General features: G+C 37.5%; 1 protein-coding gene across 1 annotated transcript; it reads left to right on the top strand.

Moving 5' to 3' along the window:
• The first annotated feature begins 3,577 nt into the window (after positions 1-3,577).
• LOC119809277 (olfactory receptor 7G2-like) lies at positions 3,578-4,528 on the top strand. Its single transcript, XM_038322133.1, has one exon. It carries the CDS (start codon positions 3,590-3,592, stop codon positions 4,526-4,528), a length of 939 nt encoding a protein of 312 aa, XP_038178061.1. The 5' UTR covers positions 3,578-3,589.
• Positions 4,529-20,701: the final 16,173 nt, after the last annotated feature.

Raw genomic sequence — 20,701 nt, 5'->3', positions numbered from 1 at the left:
GGTCTCTGCCTCTGATGGAAATCACTTTCTGGATGAAGGCTCTAGGATGATATTTAAGATCTTCATCAGTCTGACTACGAGGCAAGTCAAGATCAGAACCATACCACTCTCTTGCTTCGGGTCTTAGCTGGGGTCATTCCTGTGGATTCCTGGGGAATTTCTCTAGAGCCAGATTTCTGCTAACCGTACAATGGTTCCGTCAATCAAGATATCTTTTTTCCTGCTCTCATCTCTGACATCCCTCCTTCTCAATTAACCCATTTCCTGAAGTTCTCCTCATTCCTCCCCTTCTTTTCTCCTCTTCCCTTTCTACCCTCCCTTCTCCCCCACCTCCATGCTCCCAAATTTATCACTCAGAATAGTGTTTTCTAATTCCATTCTTTAATTTTTTTAATTCCATTCTTTTGTATGCAAAATTCAAGCTGTCATTCTTTTTTTTACAGCTGAGTAGTATGCTATTGTATAAATGTGCCACGTTTTCTCTATCCATTCTTTGGTTGAGAGGCATCTAGGCTGTTTCCATATTCTGGCTATTAAAAATAATGCTTCTATGAACATAGTTGAACAAATATGATTGAGCATCCCTTGGGTATATGCCTAAGAGTGGTATTCTTAATGTATGAAGGAAGTGATAATAATAGGTAAAGATGTCTAGAAACACTGAATGAGGAATATTCTCTCAAGGATTCATTATATTACTGGTGATGAAGTCACATCTATGCTTTCTTCCTTAGTGGTAAGCCCTCAAGGGATTTTAATGATAGTGTCATAGTTACTTTAATGAGAAACATTGAATATTCAACGTTTAGGAGGTTAGAAAGAGTAAGAAAGAGTCTGAGAATATTTCATTCAATAGATCTACCTACTTCAGGAAGAAAAACCTATGCCTACTACTACAGAAAATATTGCCTGAGAAGCTAATGTTCACCTGTTTTATCTGTATTTCATATGCAGGAAGATTTTTATCTTCCTGAGCAAGGTAATTTCTTGATAGCCATTTCTAATCTCTTTACGCATAGTTATTATTTTGATAAGGTATGCTTTATATATCTAACTCATTTATGTATCAATTCTTGCTATTTATTATTTCTTTATAGATATTGCTGCAAGTAGTATAAAGTTTCATATCTTTTTAAGTCTACATTTTTCTACATGACAAATGTTCCATAAGACATTTTAGCATTCTTTCTTTGATTTTTTTTTAAATTTATTTTTTATTGAAAAATTCCACCTCTTCCCTTCCTCCGACTTCCCTCCCTTCCCTCAACTCCCCCTTCGGTTCCCTCTCCAGCCCAAAGAGCAGTCAGGGTTTCTTACCCTATGGGAAGTCCAAGGTCCTCCCGGCTCCCCCCAGGAAGGTGAGTATCCAAACAGACTAGGCTCCCACATGCAGTAGAATCAAAACTCAGTGCCATTGTCCTTGTCTTCTCAGTCAGCCTCCATGGTCAACAACATTCAGAGAGTCCAGTTTGATCACATGCTCCAACAGTCCCAGTACAACTGGCCTTAGTGATCTCTCATTAGATCAGTCCCACTGTCTCAGTGGCGAGATGCACCCCTCGCGGTCCTGACTTCCTTGTTCATGTTCTCCCTCTTTCTGCTCCTCATTTTGACCTTGAGAACTCAGTCCAGTGCTCCAATGTGGGTCTCTGGCTCTATCTCCATCCATCGCCAGATGAAGGTTCTATGGTGATATGCAAGATATTCATCAGTGTGGCTATAGGATAAGGCCAGTTCAGACACCCTCTCCTCTGCTGCCCAAGGAACAAGCTGGGGACATCTCCTTGGACACCTGGGAACCCCTCCCGAGTCAAGTCTCTTGCCAACACTAAAATGGCTCCCTTAATTAAGATATCTACTTCCCTGCTCCTACATCTACCCTTCCTTTTTCATAATGCTCATGCTATATATGTTTTCTGTTCTGTTTCCAATTTCTATTACATATAATTCTTTATGATGAAATTTTAGAGCCTTTGAAAGGGTTCATATATTAGAAATTTTTTTAAAAAATGGCATAAATATTATTATGTATTGATTTTTATGATGAGTTCTTTTGTTCTGTTTACTTCAAGAAACAAAACCTTTCCTGGTGTTAATCAAGACACACTGAAATATAATTGCTTTTATCCAGTGTGAGTGGTGTGATAGAATTGATGGCTAGGGTGGTTACTATGAACAAGCAATTCAAACACATACAATCATCTATTTTCTAGTGAGCAAACACAGCATTCAGAACCTCACTTCTTGAAAAATTGTGTTCTCATCTGTATCATACTGGGCCCCTGAATCTCATCTTACAATTAGTAAATAATGGCTTAGCCCACTGAAAGTTTACAAACACATAAGTAGAACTCTGCATATCTTAAATATTTCACATAGGAAAATTCTCTCCCGGAGTTTTATATGCTAATCACCAATATATTGTGATTATATTCACACATTACTAAGTGTTCTCTTGTATAACCAGGATGGTAGTGAAAAACATGAAGCCTCAATTACATATAATCTCTCCACATGTGTGTTTAATCCAATATTTGATGACTATTTCTTAAAAATATCATATAATTTTAGACAAAAATTTTCTCTTTTTATACTGTGTGAAATATTCCTGATTGAAAAGATAAATTTTCATTTAATTCACTTCAGCACTTTGAAAAAATATATGAATGAGTTTATGCTAAAAATATGTTCTTCTGAGAGAAAATGTTGGCAAGATAAGAAAGAAAGACAAGACATTATTTCTGCTTCTGGGAAGTTAAGCTAGGAAAATCACTATGAAAATCATTGATGCAGGATTTTCAAAGAAAAACTGAAAATATAGCTTACAAAATCCAGGGCATTAGCCATCATTACTATCACACCACTCACACTGGATAAAAGCAAATATTCAATTATATTTCAATATAAGGGCCTCTATATTGTAACTACAGAGTATTTTGTATTCATGTTCATTGCTGATGTACTCACATTAGAAAAAAATAGATAAATGGACAATGAAATTATGATTGGTAAAAACAATTAAGTTTATACCCTGTGAGGAAAAAGGAAATTATGAAATTTATGAGTAAATGGGAGGATAAGGTAAAGTAAAATAACAAAATGTGAAAAGATAACAATGATATATGATATATTTTGTCTTGTATGCTGTTACTAGTTTTAGTTTCTCTTTCTCCCTTCTTCCTTCTTTCCTTTACTCCCTCCGTCTTTTTCTGTCTGCTTCTCTCTCTCTCTCTTTCTCTCTCTCTCTCTCTTTGTGTGTTTGACCATTACTTGAGAGACTATATAGATAACAAAAATTGGGTTTACATTTTTCTTTCTTTAAATCTCAGTCTGTCCTCTACATGTATGTCAACATGTAAGAACTTCCATACCAAAATATAGAATATATTTAAGTAAAAAATATCAGCATGTATAAAAACCAACTGCATGAAATTATACGTATTATCTACTGGTTTATCTCTTAAATGAGACTGAAGAATATGTTTGGGTTTAGAGTATAACTTTGATATCTAACATGCCTCCAAGTGATGATGAAGCATGGTCTTTAAAGTTTTTATTCTACTCTGTTTTCGTTAGGTTTATCATCAACATGACACCTGGAAATGAAACAAGCAACTCCTACTTTTTTCTATTGAAACTGACACATGATGCTAAAATGGAGCCCCTCATCTTTGGCCTGTTCCTCTTTGCGTATCTGGTCACAGTTCTAGGAAATCTGCTCATCATTCTTGCGGTCAGCTCTGAAGCCCATCTACAAACACCCATGTACCTCTTTCTCTCCAAACTTTCATTTACTGACATCTGCCTTAGTACAACAACAGTCCCCAATATGCTGAAAAACATCCACACACAGGATCAGAGCATCAGTTACATGGGCTGTCTTACTCAGGCCTGCTTTGTTTTGAATTTTGCTGTATTAGAAAGCTGTGTCCTTGCTGCAATGGCTTATGACCGCTATGCAGCTATTTGCCATCCCCTTAACTACACAGTAATTATGAATCCAAAATTCTGTAGTCTGCTAATTCTATTGTCACTGACCATTAGCATAGTGAACAGTTTATTACAGTGCCTCATGATACTGAGGGTCTCATTTTGCACAAACCTTCAACTTCCTCTGTTCTTCTGTGAACTGGCTCAGGTCATTAAGCTTGCCTGTTCTGATACTCTCATCAACTATATCCTGATATATCTTGCAACATTTATATTTGGTGGCATTCCAATCTCTGGAATAGTTTTCTCTTATACTCAAATTGTCTCTTCTATTTTGAGAATATCTTCAATGAGAGGAAGGTATAAAGCCTTTTCCACTTGTGGGTCTCACTTTGTAGTAGTGTCATTATTCTATGGGGCAGCAGTGGGGGTTTATGTCAGCTCTGCAATTACTGTTTCACCTCAGATCACTACAATTTCATATATGATGTACACTGTCCTCCCTCAAATGCTGAACCCCTTTATTTATAGCCTAAGGAATAGGGATATGAAGAAAGCCTTAAGGAAACTTATCACAAAGGTACCTTGCCTTCCATGATGTATTACTTGATTTTGACTTTAGTCTTTCATGGTCCTACCAAGAAAAAAAAAACTGTTTAAATACCCACAACATCTTGAGTGTTACTGTGATCTTTATGCCACACTGACAAAAAAATTCTATCCATATATTGTTTTTGATTTATTATTTTTCTATTTTTTTGTACTTGATAAAATTTTGACAAGTGATATTCACATTATATATGGGATATATTTTCTCATACCAAATTCCAAAAGCAGGCAAACAAATTCACATTTTCATAATTTTATCTTATATAAAATCACATCTATGTATGTAAATAAATTTATAAATAGGGTATATTTATATATTAAATAGCAATTGAAGATGAGTCAATAAAATTGAGAGGGAAGAAGGGACACACTAGAGGTATTGAAGGTAGAAAAATTAAGATTTTTAAAAAATATTTATTTATTTATTTATTATGTATACAGTTAGCCAGAAAAGGGCACCAGACCTCATTATAGATGGTTATGAGCTACCATGTGGTTCCTGGGAATTGAACTCAGGACCTTTGGAAGATCAGGCAATGCTCTTAACCATTGAGCCATCTTTCCAGCCCCGAAAAATTAAGATGTTAATGATTTAATTATATTTAAAAATAATGTTACTAGAAGTTTTAATAAGAGAATAGTTTTGATCTTTTAGTACCTGCAAATATACATTTTATTAATGTTCAAAACTTTTATAGCCACATGTTAACTATAAACGTAATATAGCTCAAATATCATTATCTTATTATGAAATAGAATGGTGAACATCAGTTACCATTTTGTACATTACCCAGACACTGTCTCCTATAGTTTCTGAGTTTTTCAAGCCTAATGTATTTGCCTTGAAGACATTTGAATACTACTTTGAACATTTTCTTGCTTTACTTCTCTGGGTATTCTATACCTTATTTTTTTACAGATATTACATGTATGACTATGTATATTTTTATGTTTCTATGAGCATGAGTGTAAATGCCTGGCTAGAAAAGATCTGTGTTCCTGGTCATGGTTATTGCCTGTTGTAATTGGCATTGACTTTTATTAGGGAGTCATCACTATAGCCTTGATGATTATTTTAATTATATATTGCTATTCTTCCCAACTTTCTAGGTGTCTTGAAAAGATAGTTTGATTTTCATAGCTTTGCAGTTGCTGCAGCTTTCAAATTATGTTATACTTGTTTTTTATTATTTTATTTTATTACTTAAAAAATACCAATCCAAATTCCTACTTTCTCCCCTCCTCCTACTTCCCTCCCACTCTCTTCACACACCATCCCCTCACCCCCTCCAATCTTAAAAGAGGGAAAGGTACCCTGCCCTGTGGAAAGTCCAAGGCCCTCCCCACTACATCCTGGTTAAGCAAGGTATACATCCAAAGAGAATAGGATATCAAAAAGCCAGTACTTGCAGTAGAGACAAATCCCAGTGCCATTGTTTTTGACCCCTCAATCTGCCCCAACTGTCAAACACATTCAGAGGTACTAGTTTGATCCCATGGTCATTCATTCCCAGTCTAGTTAGAGTTGGTGAGTTCCCATTAGCTCAGGCACATTGTCTCAGTGAGTAAACCCCTCATGGTCTTGACTTCCTTGTTCATATTCTCCTTCCTTCTGCTCTTCAGTCCATTGTTCTAATGTGAATCTCTGTCTCTGTATCCATCTTTTGTTAGATAAAGTTTCTATGGTGATATTTAAGATAATCATCAGTCTGACTATAGGGCAAGGCCAGTTCAGGCATGCATTTTATTGCTTAGGGTTGGCTTGTTGATTACTGGGAAGTTTTCTAGAATCAGGTTTCTGGCTAACCCCCAAATGGCTCCCTCAATCAAAATATCTCTTTTCTTGCTTTCATATATGTCCTTCCTCCATCTCATCAATTCAATTCCCTCAAGCTTTCCCAACCCTCCCCTTCTCTCCTCTTCTTCCCATTCTCCCCTTCATTCTATTCCCACCCCATGCTCCCAAATTTTGTCAGGCTATCTTGTCTGCTTCTATTTTTTCTTTAGGTGTATCTTATTACTTAGATTCTCTAGGATCATGAACTGTAGGCTCAATGTCCTTTGTTTATGGCTAGTATCCACATATAAGTGAGTATGTGCCATATTCATATTTTGGGGTCTGGGTTATCTCACTTGGGATAGTGTTTTCTACTTCAACCCATTTTAATACAAAATTCAAGATGTCATTGTTCTTTTTTACCACTGCGTAGTAATCTAATATGTAGGTGTGCCACATTTCCTTCATCCATTCTTCCATTGAGGGGCATCTAGGTTGTTTCCAGATTCTGGCTATTACAAATAATGCTGCTATGAACATAGGTAAACAAATTCTTTTGAACTATGTTTGAGCATCTTTTTGGTATATTACCAAGAGTGGTATTGCTGGATACTATGGTATGTTGGCTCCCTATATTCTGAGAAAACGTCACAGTGATTTTCAAATTGGTTGCACAAGTTTGCATTTACACCAGTGATGGATGAGTGTTTCCCTTACTCTATATCCTCTCCAGAATAAGCTATCATTGGTGTTTTAGATGCTGATGAAAGGTGTAAGATGGTATCTCAAAGTTGTTTTGATTTGCATTTCCCTGATTGCTAAGGAAGTTGATTGAATGTGTCTTCAAGTATTGTTTGAACATTTTAAATTCTTTTGTTGAGAATTCACTGTTCAGTTCAGTACCCCAATTTTTAATTGGGTTATTTAGAATTTTAATGTCTAATTTCTTGAGTTCTTTATTTATTTTGGAGATCAGGCCTTTGCCTGATGTGGGGTTGGTGAAGATCTCCCATTCTTAGGTTGCCATTTTGTCTTATAACTGTGTCCTTTCCTCTACAGAATCTTCTCAGATTCAGGAAGTCCCATTTATTCATTGTTGCTCTTATTGTCTGTGATATTGGTGTTATACTTAGGAGGTGGTCTCCTGTGTCTATGCATTGAAGGCTACTTCTTCCTCTGTGAGGTCCAGTGTGGTTGTATTTATATTGAGGTCTTCAATCCATTTAGACCTGAGTTTTATGCATGGTGATAGATATGGATCTATTATCATTCTTCTACAGGATGACATCCAGTTATGCCAGCACCATTTGTTGAAGATGCTTTCCTTTTCCATTGTATAATTTTAGATTCTTTGTCAAATATCAAGTGTTCCTATGTACGTGGATTAATATGTGTTGTCTCAATTCAATTTCATAGGTCAACATCTCTGTATTTATGCCAATACCATGTTAGTTTCATGACCTTAGCTCTGTAATAGAGCTTGATGTCAGGCATTGTAATGCCTCTGGAATTTCCTTTATTGTATAGGATTGTTTTGGCTATCCTTGGTTTTTGTTATTCCATATAAAGTTGATTATTGTTCTCTCAATGAACAATAAATTCTCTCAAGAATTATTGTTGTCTCTGTGAGGAATTGTAGTGGGATTTTGATGCTGATTGCATTGAGTCTATAGATTGCCTTTGTTAGAATTGCCATTTTTACTATGTTAATTCTTCCTATCCATGAGCATGGAAGGTCTTTCCATTTTGGGGAATCTTCTTCAATTTCTTTCTTCAAAGATATAAAGTTCTTCCCAAACAGGTCTTTCACTTCCTTGGTTAGTGTTACCCAAAGATACTTTATGCTATTTGTGGCTATTGTGAAAGGTGATGTTTCTCTGATTTCCATCTCAACTTCTTTATGTATATAGGAGGGCTTTGTGTATAGGAGGGCTACTGATATTTGTGAGTTGATCCTGCCATATCACTGAAGGTATTTATCAGCTGTAGGAGTTCTCTGGTAGAGATTTTGTGGTCACTTATGTACATTATTATATCATCCACAAATAACAAAAGTTTGACTTCTTCTTTCTAATTTGAATCCTTTTCATCTCTTTATGTTGTTTATTACTATTGTTAGAATGTTAAACACTGTGTTGAAGAGATATGGAGAGAGTGGACTGCCTTGTCTTGGTCCTGATTTTAGTGGAACCACATTAGGTTTCTCTCCATTTAATTTGATGTTAGCTGTCGGTTTGCTGCATATTGCTTTTATTATATGTAGATATGCTCATTTTATCCATAATCTCTCCAATATCTTTATCATAAAGGGGTGTTGAATTTTGTCAAATGCTTTTTGGCATCTTATAAAATTATCTTTTTTTTTAGTTTATTTACACAATTGATTATGTTGATAGATTTTTGTATTTTGACCAGACCTGCATCTCTAGGATGAAGTTTACTTGATCATAATGGATGATATTTTGGTGTGTTATTGGATTCTGTTTGCCAGTATTTTATTGAGAATTTTTGCGTTGATGTTCATGAGTGAGACTGGTCTGTAATTCCCTTTCTTGGTAGAGTCTTTGGGCAGTTTTGCTATCACGGTAACTGTAGCTTCATAAAAAGAGTTTGGCAATGACCCTTCTGTTTCTATTATGTAGAACACATTGAGGAGTGTAGGTATTAGCTTTTCTTGAAAGTTCTGGTAGAATTCTGAATTAAAACCATCTGGAACTGGGCTTTTTTTGTTTGGGAGTTTTTTATGACAGCTTCTATTTCCTCACAACTTATAGGTCTTTTTAAATTGCTCACCTGGTCTTGATTTAATGTTGGTATATGGTATCTATCTAAAAAATGTTTCTTTCTTTTACATTTTCCAATTTTGGAGCACAGGCCTCTTTAGTAAGACCTAATGATTCTCTGAATTTCCCCAGTGTCTGTTGTTATGTCTCCTTTGTCATTTCTGATTTTGTTTATTAGGTGTTTTCTCTCTGCCTTTTGATTAGTTTGGATAAGGCTTTGTGAATCTTGATTTTCTCAAAAAATCAGCTTTTTTTTCATTGATATTTTGGATTGTTTTCTGTATTTCTATTTTGTTGATTTCAGCCCTCAGTTTAATTATTTCTAGTCTTCTACTCCTCCTTGGTGAGTCTGATTCTTTTATTCTAGAGCTTTCAGGTGTGCTGCTTACTTACTAATGTGAGCTTTCTTTGTTTTCTTTACATGGGCACTTAATGCTATGAACTTTCCACTTAGCACTGCTTTCATAGTGTCCCATAGGTTTGGATATGTTGTGCATTCATTTTCATTGAATTCAAGGAAGACTTAAATTTATTTCTTCCTTGACCCAGGTCTGGTTCAGTAGATGACTGTTCAGTTTCCCTGAGTTTGTACACTTTAGGGGTAGTATTGTTGTTAAATTCTAACTGGATTCTGTGTTACCATGTTGTTTTTTACGATCTTGAAGGAATTTTTGCATTGTTGCATACCCATTTCTTCCTTCAAATGAGGCCAACAGTGTCTTGGTGTCTTGGTTCAATTTTTGCTGTGGCTGAGTACTTGGGAGTTTTTCCTGGTCTGCTCTCTCTTAGGTCTCCTTAGCACTGGAGCAGGCTGTGTTGCAGGATTCCAAGGACCTCACAGATAAAAAGGCAGGCTTGGGCACAGGGTGGGTTGGGGGAAAGCCCAAAGGCAGGAACATTTCCCACTGGCTAGCCAGAAAAGCCAGGGAGTTTGGGAGGGAACCCAGGTTTCTGTCCCACTCGGAAGGTCCCAGAGAGTGGTGCTTCCAGCTGTCAAGCTGTGTGACCACTGACTCACCTCTCCTGCCCCCTCAGCACTGGAGCAGGCTGTGTTGCAGGGTTCCAAGGACCCCTCAGGTGAAAAGGCTTGGGGGCAGGGTGGGTTTGGAGAAAGAAAAGTATGTTATTCTTGTTAATTGGTAAGAAAATAATAAAGGCTTGCTTAGTTTTGTGATAAATTTGATCTCTCTATATATGCTGCCTTTCTGTGTTCAGCAGCTAAACCTTTCATATCAATCATCTATACATATGTACTGGAACAATGTTCTAGAAATACCAGAGGTAGACTGCTACCAACAACCACAATATGAGTTAGAGGAACATCCATGCATGTGCTGGCAACCAGGCAGTAGGTTTGCATATTTCTGTTCCCATTATTTGGGAAAATTAGAATAGAAAGAGAATGACTCATTTCAATTTCTTTGTTCACTCATGGAATATAAGACAGACATTGAGAGGCTTATCTTCTTATTAGGCTAAATATGCCTCCTTCACATGGGTATGCCACAGGATAACAAAGGAAATATGAGTTTCCTATTATCCTTGGGATGATAGATAAATAATGATATAGAAAAGAAGATAGAAATAAGAACATTTACATTACATTTAGTAATATGTCTACATATATTCATATGCATCTAATACAAAATATATTCAAATAAATCTGTACATTAGTTTAAAATTACATATTTAGAGAAGTAAAAGTAAAATATTTTCTTCTCTTTAAAAGTTGAAGGATAGTACACAGGAACCTAATAGATTTTATTTGATTTATGTTGCTTTAGAAATTTAAGAATTTTAAAGACAAAATATCATCATTAATGAATTCATGAAGCATATATATGTTCTTTTTACTTTTGATGTTGTTTCATTATGGCTCTAATTTAAAAATAATTAAATCACAGAAAGATATAGACATGAATACTATCTTGGTATTGACCTTATTCTCTTCCTGTGATCTCTTTACATATTCATAAATATAAAGTAGTTTCAAATAAAGCCCTGCTAAACAATGCTAATAAGATTCAGGAAGTAAAAATCAAGAATAACCTGGTCACATACATGTATATGTTAAATATTCTAAGTTAATTACTTGATTGAAAATTCACAATATTTAAAATTTGACAAAATAAATTGATGTGGAGTATGGAAACCATAACTAGACTCCATGAAACACTCATTTCATCTTTATCATTTATGCCCCAACAATTCTTAAACATGCATGAGCAGCTATTTTATGGAAATTCTCCAGCTTTTCTTGTTCTGGGCAGTCCTAGATGTTTCTATTATTGTCAAACACAAGGTTCTACAGTCTTCCTTAATAATGTCTATCCAGTGTTCCTTTGGGCCTTCCTCTTTGCCTTATTCTGTGAGTTGCTCCAAGGAGTGTTATCTTTGGATATATGCTGTCATTCATTCTCATAATATGACCAAAATATCTCAAGCCAAATTACCATATTCTGTAGTTTACCTTCCTTCTACAGATAGAGATGTTTCTTAGTGTCATCATTACACAGCCTATCTCTTTGTATAATGATGAGAACCCTCCTCAGAAATGCCATCTCAAATAAATTCAGCCACTGTTCTGAGGATCAGTTTATTTTCCAGGATTCAGAGCTATAAAGTTGGCGGATCAAGACAATGTCTTATATATTAGTAATTTTGTTTTTGTTATTATATCTCTTGTTGACCAAACATTTCCTAGTGCATGGAATGCAGTCCTTGATAACCCTATCTGCCTCTTGATGTCTGAAATCGTTCCCTCCCTCCTTTGAACTGTGGTTTCCTCCCAGATAGACAAAGTTGCCTGTTGAGATTCTGATTTGTTATTACAATGTTAAAATGTTTTCTGTGCCCTTCCTGTGTGCTGTGTCTCAGTCTTCTTGATGTTTGTGGTCAAGGTCATTTATTAGAAGAACCAGGTGAAGTCAAGAAAAGATGGATAAAATACTTTGTCATTCTATACATTGAACTAAATGCCTTCAAGTGGACTACAATAAAAAACACTTTGGCAGCCACACAAACACCAGATATGATGAGAAAATATTAAGTATTGATAGAAGCAAGATGAGGAAGCTATAAATAGAGCAAAATACAGAAAGGCCCCACAGAGTGGATGACATTGTAGTGGAGGAGCTGGAGGTAGCTACAATAGGCTCAGGGTTTGAGGCACTTCCCAGACTCTTCAGAAAGTTATAGGAACATGAAGTTATTCCCATGGAATGGAAGCACTTAATCATAATTTTTATACACAAGAAGAAGGAGAAACTGGACTGGTCAAATTATAGGGGCTTGAGTTTGTTGTACCATAACAGCAAGATATTCTCCTTTATTACCTAGAAAAGAATCAAGGGCAGAAAATAAGAAATCCTAGTAGAGACCCAGTGTGTATTCAGAGCTAACAAGAGCACAATAGATCAGATCCTAACACCGAGGCCACTGGCAGAAAAATATGAAGAATTTGAAAAAGACTTATATGTCTGTCACATCAACTTCAGAAAGACATTCAATAGGAATTTGGGAAACAATGAGGTTCTACAAGTACCCAGATAAAAATTATAAAAATACTAGAAAATGCCTATAAAGATACCTCTACATCTATCAAAATCTAAGGAGAACTAAGTAATGAGTTTAAGACAATGGAAGGAGTTTTATAGGGATGTGTCCTCTCTCCACTACTCTTTAATATTTTCATGGAATTAATAATAGCAACAACCCTGGAGGATGAGGAGAGAGGTGTGCAGGGAGGTAGTGTGTGAATCAATAACTTGCATTTCACATGTGAAACAACAGAACTTGCTGGAAGTCCAGATGAACTACAGGTCATGGTAAGTAGAGCTGTGGAAGTAAGTTCATACCTTGGTATGAGAGTAAACATCAAGGAAACTGAGATAAGTAGCACCAGGAAATACTAGCAAAATGAAATCTTTTGATATGGTGCTGTTAAGTAGAAGAAAACTAATGAAGATTGAGGGCAGTAAAGCAGATGTTTCACAAGTGGAACAATTCTGTCCACCATTCTATACCTTCAGCATACCACTACATGAAGAAGACAAATGTGTATACATTATTCTAAGCAAAAAAGCAAAATCTAGGATAGTTCAGATATCTTTAGCCTGAACACAAAGAAAGATTCCTCAGTTCCTTCCAGGAAAGGAAAGAGAAGCCCCATGGAAGCTACAAAACAAAAATTTGCTGAAAATCCAGACTCCTGATACCAGAATAGCAGCCCACTGACTTGGATACAGCACTTGGGTATGATTACAGAATAAATGTAGTTCCTGGGACCTTTGGGGCATTAGTATTCAGTTTAATATAATTATACTTTAGTCATTCCTTTGGGAGTATGAGTTGCTGAAATCCTTGAAGAACAATATTACTGAATGAAGAATTATTACTTGGATTATTCAGTCATTAAAGTAGAACATATAAGCCTTTAGTATTGACTCACATCTATTTTGAGTACCTCAAACAACTAGTTTTGTTTCCTTCTTATTTAAACTCTTTATTTAATTTTGTATGCACAAAGGCGCATAAATATAATATCAGGATGCTAGTATCTTTTTGTAATTGTGCTGCATTTATATAGCATAGTAAATATACTACATTATAATACCTGTTATAATATGATGAATATGAAAATGTTATAGGCTAATAATATGTTAACAGTTGAGAACATTGATTTTACCTAGATATGTTGCAAACAGTATTAACTATATTTTTCATTATCATCTACAAAAACATTTTTAATGTCTTGAGGTGGCATAAATATATTTATTGAAGTAAAACTATTCATATTTAGTTGATTTAAAAATTACAAGTTACTTCATAAATTAGCTCATTGTGAAAGTAGTCTATTAAGAAAAATGCATACTTTATATTTTCACATTAATAAATTTATTTCAAAAAGTAGATGTATGAGTCACTTTATTTTCTTCATTCTTATATGAATTTTTAACTTTCTCCTTAGCACGTGATTACTATGCTACAAAACAATAAATTACATATTAATATAGATAGTATACAAAAAAGTTTTGAACTAAAGTTCTGCTGTAGTTATTGGCTATAATTTGTTAGTAACTGTAAATACTAATGTTTCATAATTTACTGAGGGAATTTAAGAGTTTTGGCTACTGTAAGTTTGCCCATGCTCCATTGGGTTCCCTCAAACCTATGAGGAAATGGGTATTACTAATTAGATACATTAGGTTGTGGAATCCTATAATGGAAGTAAAGGTGTAAGGGCCTTATTTTGGAGGTATCTGAGGGATGTGAGGGATTTAGAGTAATTATAATGATACTACATTGTATAGAAGCTAGTAAAGATAAATAAAACTAAAATTTCAAATTGTTCAAATGTTCACACTGTAATTTCAAAAGAACAATATTAACTTGACTAATTGTTCTGTTATTAAAGATTTACTAATCAAAAAAAATTATGTAATTTTCACATAAGTTATTTTTAAGTTATTTTTAAAATTTATTTATTTTTCCATTCAAAAATTTACACTCCCACTGTCCTCCCCTCCTCCTCCCTTCTTAAGAGAGGGCAGGGAACCGTGCCCTGTGGGAAGTCCAAAGCCCTCCCCCTTACATCCAGGCCTAGGAAGCTTTGCATCCAAATAGACTAGGGTTCCCAAAAGCCAGCCAGTACATGCAGTAGAAACAAGTCCCAGTGCCTTTATCAATGGTTTCTCAGTCAGCCCCCATTTTCAGACACATTCAGAGAGTCTGGTTTGTTCACATGCTCATTCAGTCCTGGTCCAGCTGGATTTGGTGAGCTCCCATTAGAACAGGTAGACTGTCTCAGTGGGTGGACCAACCCCTCGCAGTCCAGACTTCCTTGCTCATCTTCTCCTTCCTTCAGCTCTTCAACTGGACCTTGGGGGCTCAGTCCGTTGCTCTGATGAGGGTCTCTGTCTCTATCCATCACCGAACGAAGATTCTATGGTGATATTCAAGATAATCATCACTGTGATGGTGGGGCAAGGCCAGTTCAGGCACCCTCTACTCTGCTGCTCAAGGATCTAGCTGGGGACATCCCAATGGATACCTGGGATCCCCTCTAGAGCCAAGTCTCTTGCCAATCCTAAAATGGCTCCCTTAATGTAGGTATCTTCTTCCCTGATCCTATATCTGCCCTTCCTCCATCTCCACACTCCCACTCCCCCAAATACTTGCCAGTCTTTCCCTTCTCCATTCTTTCTCCCCCTCTCCCCTCCCCCTACCCCATCCCTACCCGTACCCTCACCCCGATGTTCCCAACTTTTGCCCTGATATTTTGTTTGCTTCCAATGTCCAGGAGGATCTATATATGTTTTTCTTTGGGTTTACCTTGTTATTTGGCGTCTCTTGGCTTGAGAACTATAGGCTTAATGTCCTTTCTTTATGGCTAGAGTCCACTAATGAGTGAGTACATACCATATTCATCTTTTTGGGTCTGGGTTATCTCACTCAGGATAATATTTTCTATTTCCATCTATTTGCATGCAAAATTCAAAATGTCATTATTTTTTTACCAATGAGAAGAACCCTAAAGTGTATATATTCTACACTTTCTTTATCCATTCATCCATTGAGGAGCATCTAGGTTGTTTCAAGGATCTAACAATTACAAATAATGCTACCATGAACATAGTTGAACAAATGCTTTTGTAGCATGATTGGGCATCTCTTCAGTATATTCCCAAGAGTGGTATTGCTGAATCCTGAGGTAGACTGATCCCCAATTTCCTGAGAAACCACCACACTGATTTCCAAAGTGGTTGCACAAGTTTTCATTCCCACTAGCAATGGATGAGTGTTCTCGTTACTCCACATCTTCTCCAGCATAGGGTATTATTGGTGTTTTTGATTTTATCCATTCTGAGGTGTGTAAGATGGTATCTCAAAGTTGTTTTGATTTGCATTTCCCTCATCGTTAAGGAGGTTGAGCATATCCTTAAGTGTCTTTTGGGCATTTGAACTTCGTCTGATGAGAATTCTCTTTTCAATTCAGTAACCCATTTTTTAATTGGGGTAATTAGAATTTTCATGTCCAGTTTCTTTTTTTTGGTTTATTTTTTTATATTTAAAAATTTCAGTCTCCGCCTCTTCCTCCCCCTTCCCTCCCCTCCCCTCCACCCATAACCCCACTCCCTCCCTCTTCAGGCCAAGGAGCCATCAGGGTTCCCTACTCTATGTTAGGACCAAGGTCCTCCCAACTCCCCACAGGTCCAGGAAGGTGATCAACCAAGCTGAGAAGGCTCCCACAGAGCCCGTCCATGCAAAAGAGTCAAAGCTCAGCACCTTTGTCCTTGGCTTCTCAGTAAGCCTCCACCATCAGCCACATACAGAGAGTCTGGTTTGGTCTCATGTTCCATCAGTCCCAATCCAACTGGAGTTGGTGATCTCCCGTTAGTTCTGTCCCACCGTCTCCATGGGTGAACGCACCCCTCACGGTCCTGACTTCCTTGCTCATGATCTCCCTCCTTTTGCTCCTCATCAGGACCTTGGGAGCTCAGTCCGGTGCTCCAATGTGGGTCTCAGTCATTTTCTTCATCTATCGCCAGGTGGAGGTTCTATGGTGATATGCAAGAAATTCATCAGTATGGCTATAGGAACTGGCATTTTCAGGCTCCCTCTACTCAGCTGCCCAAGGAACTAGCTGGGGGCGTCTCCCTGGAAACCTGGGAACCCCTCTAGGGTCAAGTCTCTTGACAACCCTCAGATGGCTCCCTGAATTAAGATATATGCTTCCCTGCTCCCATATCCACCCTTCCTGTATCCCAAGCATCCCATTCCTCCGAGCTCCCCCCATTCACGCATTTCTCTCCCCATCTTCCCTTGGCCCTGTCTGGCCCCACCCTCAAGTTCCCAATTTTAGCCTTGCGATTGTGTCTACTTCCAATATCCAGGAGGATTACTATATCTTTTTTTGGAGGTTCACCTTCTTATCTTCTCAAGGATCCCGAATTATAGGCTCGATGCCCTTTAATTATGGCTAGAAACAAATTATGAGTAAGTACATCCCATGTTTATCTTTTTGGGCCTGGGTTACCTCACTCAGAATAGTGTTTTCTATTTCCATCCATTTGCATACAAAATTTAAGATGTCATTGTTTTTTACCACTGAGTAGTATTCTAACATGTATATATTCCACAGTTTCTTCATCCATTCTTCCACTGAAAGGCATCTAGGTTGTTTCCAGGATCTCACTATTACAAATAATGCTGCTATGAACATGGTTGAGCAAATGCTTCTGTAGTATGATTGGGCATCTCTTGGGTAGATTGCCAATAGTGGAATTGCTGGGTCCTGGGGTAGGTTGATCCCTAATTTCCTGAGAAACCACCACACTGCTTTCCAAAGCGGTTGTACAAGTTTGCATTCCCACCAGCAATGGATGAGTGTACCTCTTAATCCACATCCTCTCCAGCAAAGGCTATCATTGGTGTTTTTGATTTTAGCCATTCTGACAGGTGTTAGATGGTATCTCAAAGTTGTTTTGATTTGCATTTCCCTGATTGCTAAGGAGGTTGAGCATGACCTTAAGTGTCTTTTGGCCATTCGAACTTCTTCTGTTGAGAATTCTCTGTTCAGTTCAGCGCCCCATTTTTAATTGGGTTAATTACCATTTTAAAGTCTAGTCTCTTTAGTTCTATATATATTTTAGGGATCAGACCTTTGTCAGTTGCAGAGTTGGTGAATAAGATCAGAAATGAAAAGGGGGACATAACCACAGACACAGAGGAAATTCCAAGAATCATTAGATCTTACTACAAAATTCTGTATGCCACAAAATTGGAAAATGTAAAAGAAATGGAAACTTTTTTAGATAAATACCATATACCAAAGTTAAACCAGGACCAGGTAAATGCTCTAAATAGTCCTGTTAGTCGCGAAGAATTAGAAACTGTTATCAGAAACCTCCCTACCAAAAAGAGCCCAAGACCAGATGGTTTCAATGCAGAATTCTACCAGAACTTCCAAGAAGACCTAATACCTATGCTCCTTAAGGTATTTCATAATATAGAAACAGAGGAATCATTATCGAATTCCTTTTATGAAGCTACAATTACCCTGATACCTAAACCACACAAAGACTCAACCAAGAAATTCTCACTCATGAACAGTGACACAAAAATTCTCAATAAAATACTGGCAAACCGAATCCAAGAACACATTAGAAAAATTATCCACTACGATCAAGTAGGCTTCATCCCAGAGATGCAGGGCTGGTTCAACATATGAAAATCTATCAATGTAATCCATCATATAAATAAACTGAAGGAAAAAAACCATATGGTCATCTCATTAGATGCTGAAAAAGCATTTGACAAAATTCAGCACCCTTTTATGATAAAGGTCTTGAAGAGATTAGGTATACAAGGGTCATTCCTAAATATATTAAAAGCTATTTACAGCAAGCCGACAGCTAACATCAAATTAAACAGAGAAAAACTCAAGGCTATCCCACTAAATTCAGGAACATGACAAGGCTGTCCACTCTCTCATTATCGCTTCAATATAGTGCTTGAAGTTCTAGCAATAGCAATAAGACAACATAAGGGAATCAAGGGGATTTGATTTGCAAAGGAAGAAGTTAAACTTTCGTTATTTGCAGATGATATGATAGTGTACATAAGCGACCCCAAAAACTCCACCAAAGAACTTATGTCCAGTTTCTTGAGTTCTTTATATATTTTGGATATCATACCTTTGTGGATGCAAGGTTGGTGTATTCTTCTCCCATTCAGTAGGTTGCCTTTTAGTCTTAATGACAGTATCCTTTTCTTTACAGAAGCTTCTCAGTTTCAGGAGGTCCCATTTATTCATTTTTGCTCTTATTGTCTGTGCTACTGAGGTTATACATAGGAGGTAATCTCCTGTGCTCATGTGTTGCAGTCTACTTCCCACTTGCTCTTCTATCAGGTTCAGTGTTCAGATTTATATTGAAGTCTTTAATCCACTTAGAATTGATTTTGTGCATGGTGATAGATATGGATCTATTTTCATTCTTCTACAGGTTGATATCCAGTTATGCCAGAATCATTTGTTGAAGATACTTTCTTTCTTCCATTGTGTACTTTTAGCTCCATTGTCAACAATCAGGTGTTCATAGGTTTGTGGATTAATATCTGGGTCTTCGATTCAATTCTATTGGTCAACTTCTTTGCTTACATGCCAATACCAAGCTGTTTTTATTACTGTAGCTCTGAAATAGAGTTTGAAGTCAGAGATGGTAATGCTTCCGGAAGTTCCTTTATTGTATAGGAAATTTTTGTCTATCTGGGCTTTTCTGTTTTTCCATATAAAGCTGATTATTGTTCTCTTAAGGTCTGTGAAGAATTTTTTTTCTTTTTTTTCTCGTTTTTTTATTCAAGATTTCCATCTCCTCCCCCTTCCCTCCCCTCCCTTCCACCCATACCCCCACTCCACCCCTCTCCAAAGACAAAGAGCCATCAGGGTTCCCTTCACTATGTTAAGTCCAAGGTCCTCCAAGCTCCCCCTAAGTCCAGGAAGGTGAGCAACCAAACTGACAAGGCTCACAGTGAGCCTGTCCATGCTGTAGAGTTCATGTTCATTGCCATTGTCCTTGGTTTCTCAGTCCTCCTCCACTGTCAGCCACATTCAGAGAGTCCGGTTTGGTCCCCTGTTCCATCAGTCCCATTCCGACTGGACTTGGTGGTCTCCCATTAGATCTGTTCCACCGTCTCAATGGGTAAAAGCACTCCTCGTGGTCCTGGCTTCCTTACTAATGATCTCCCTCCTTTTGCTCCTCATCAGGACCTTGAGAGCTCAGTCTGGTGCTCCTATGTGGGGCTCTGTCATTTTCTCCATCCAATGCCAGGTGAAGGTTCTATGGTGATATGCAAGATATTCATGAGAATGAAGAATTTTGTTGGGATTTTTCTTCTTTTTTTATTAAAAATTTCCATCTCCTCCCCTCCTCCTCCCTCTTCCCTCCCCTCCCTTCCACCCATACCCCCACTCCGCCCCTCTCCAAGCCAAAGAGCCATCGGGGTTCCCTTCACTATGTTAAGTCCAAGGTCTTCCCAGCTACCCCTAAGTCCAGGAAGGTGAGCAACCAAACTGACAAGGCTCACAGTGAGCCCATCCATGCTGTAGAATTCATGCTCATCGCCATTGTCCTTGGTATATCAGTCTTCCTCCACCGTCAGCCACATTCAGAGAGTCCGGTTTGGTCCCCTGTTCCATCAGTCCCATTCCAACTGGACTTGGTGGTCTCCTGTTAGATCTGTCCCACCGTCTCAATGGATAAATGCACTCCTCACGGTCCTGACTTCCTTGCTCATGATCTCCCTTTTTTTGCTCCTCATCAGGACCTTGGGAGCTCAATCCAGTGCTTCTATGTGGGGCTCTGTCATTTTCTCCATCCAATGCCAGGTGAAGGTTCTATGGTGATATGCAAGATATTCATGAGTATGGCAATAGGATCTGGACATTTCTGGCACCCTTTCCTCAGATGCCCAAGGAACTAGCTGGGGGCGTCTTCCTGGACACTTGGAAAGCCCTCTAGAGTCAAGTCTCTGCCAACCCTAGAACGGCTCCCTTAATTAAGATATATAATTCCTTGTTCCCATATCAACCCTTCCTATA

Source organism: Arvicola amphibius, chromosome 3 (genome assembly GCF_903992535.2).
Source record: "Arvicola amphibius chromosome 3, mArvAmp1.2, whole genome shotgun sequence".
In the NCBI taxonomy this organism is placed as follows: Eukaryota; Metazoa; Chordata; class Mammalia; order Rodentia; family Cricetidae; genus Arvicola; species Arvicola amphibius.
Note: the sequence above shows the minus strand (reverse complement) of the source record. Positions and strands in the feature narration are given on the sequence as shown.

Coding starts and splice junctions, on each gene's coding strand:
- LOC119809277 (XM_038322133.1), top strand. CDS start 3,590: ATGACACCTGGAAATGAAACAAGCAACTCCTACTTTTTTCTATTGAAA.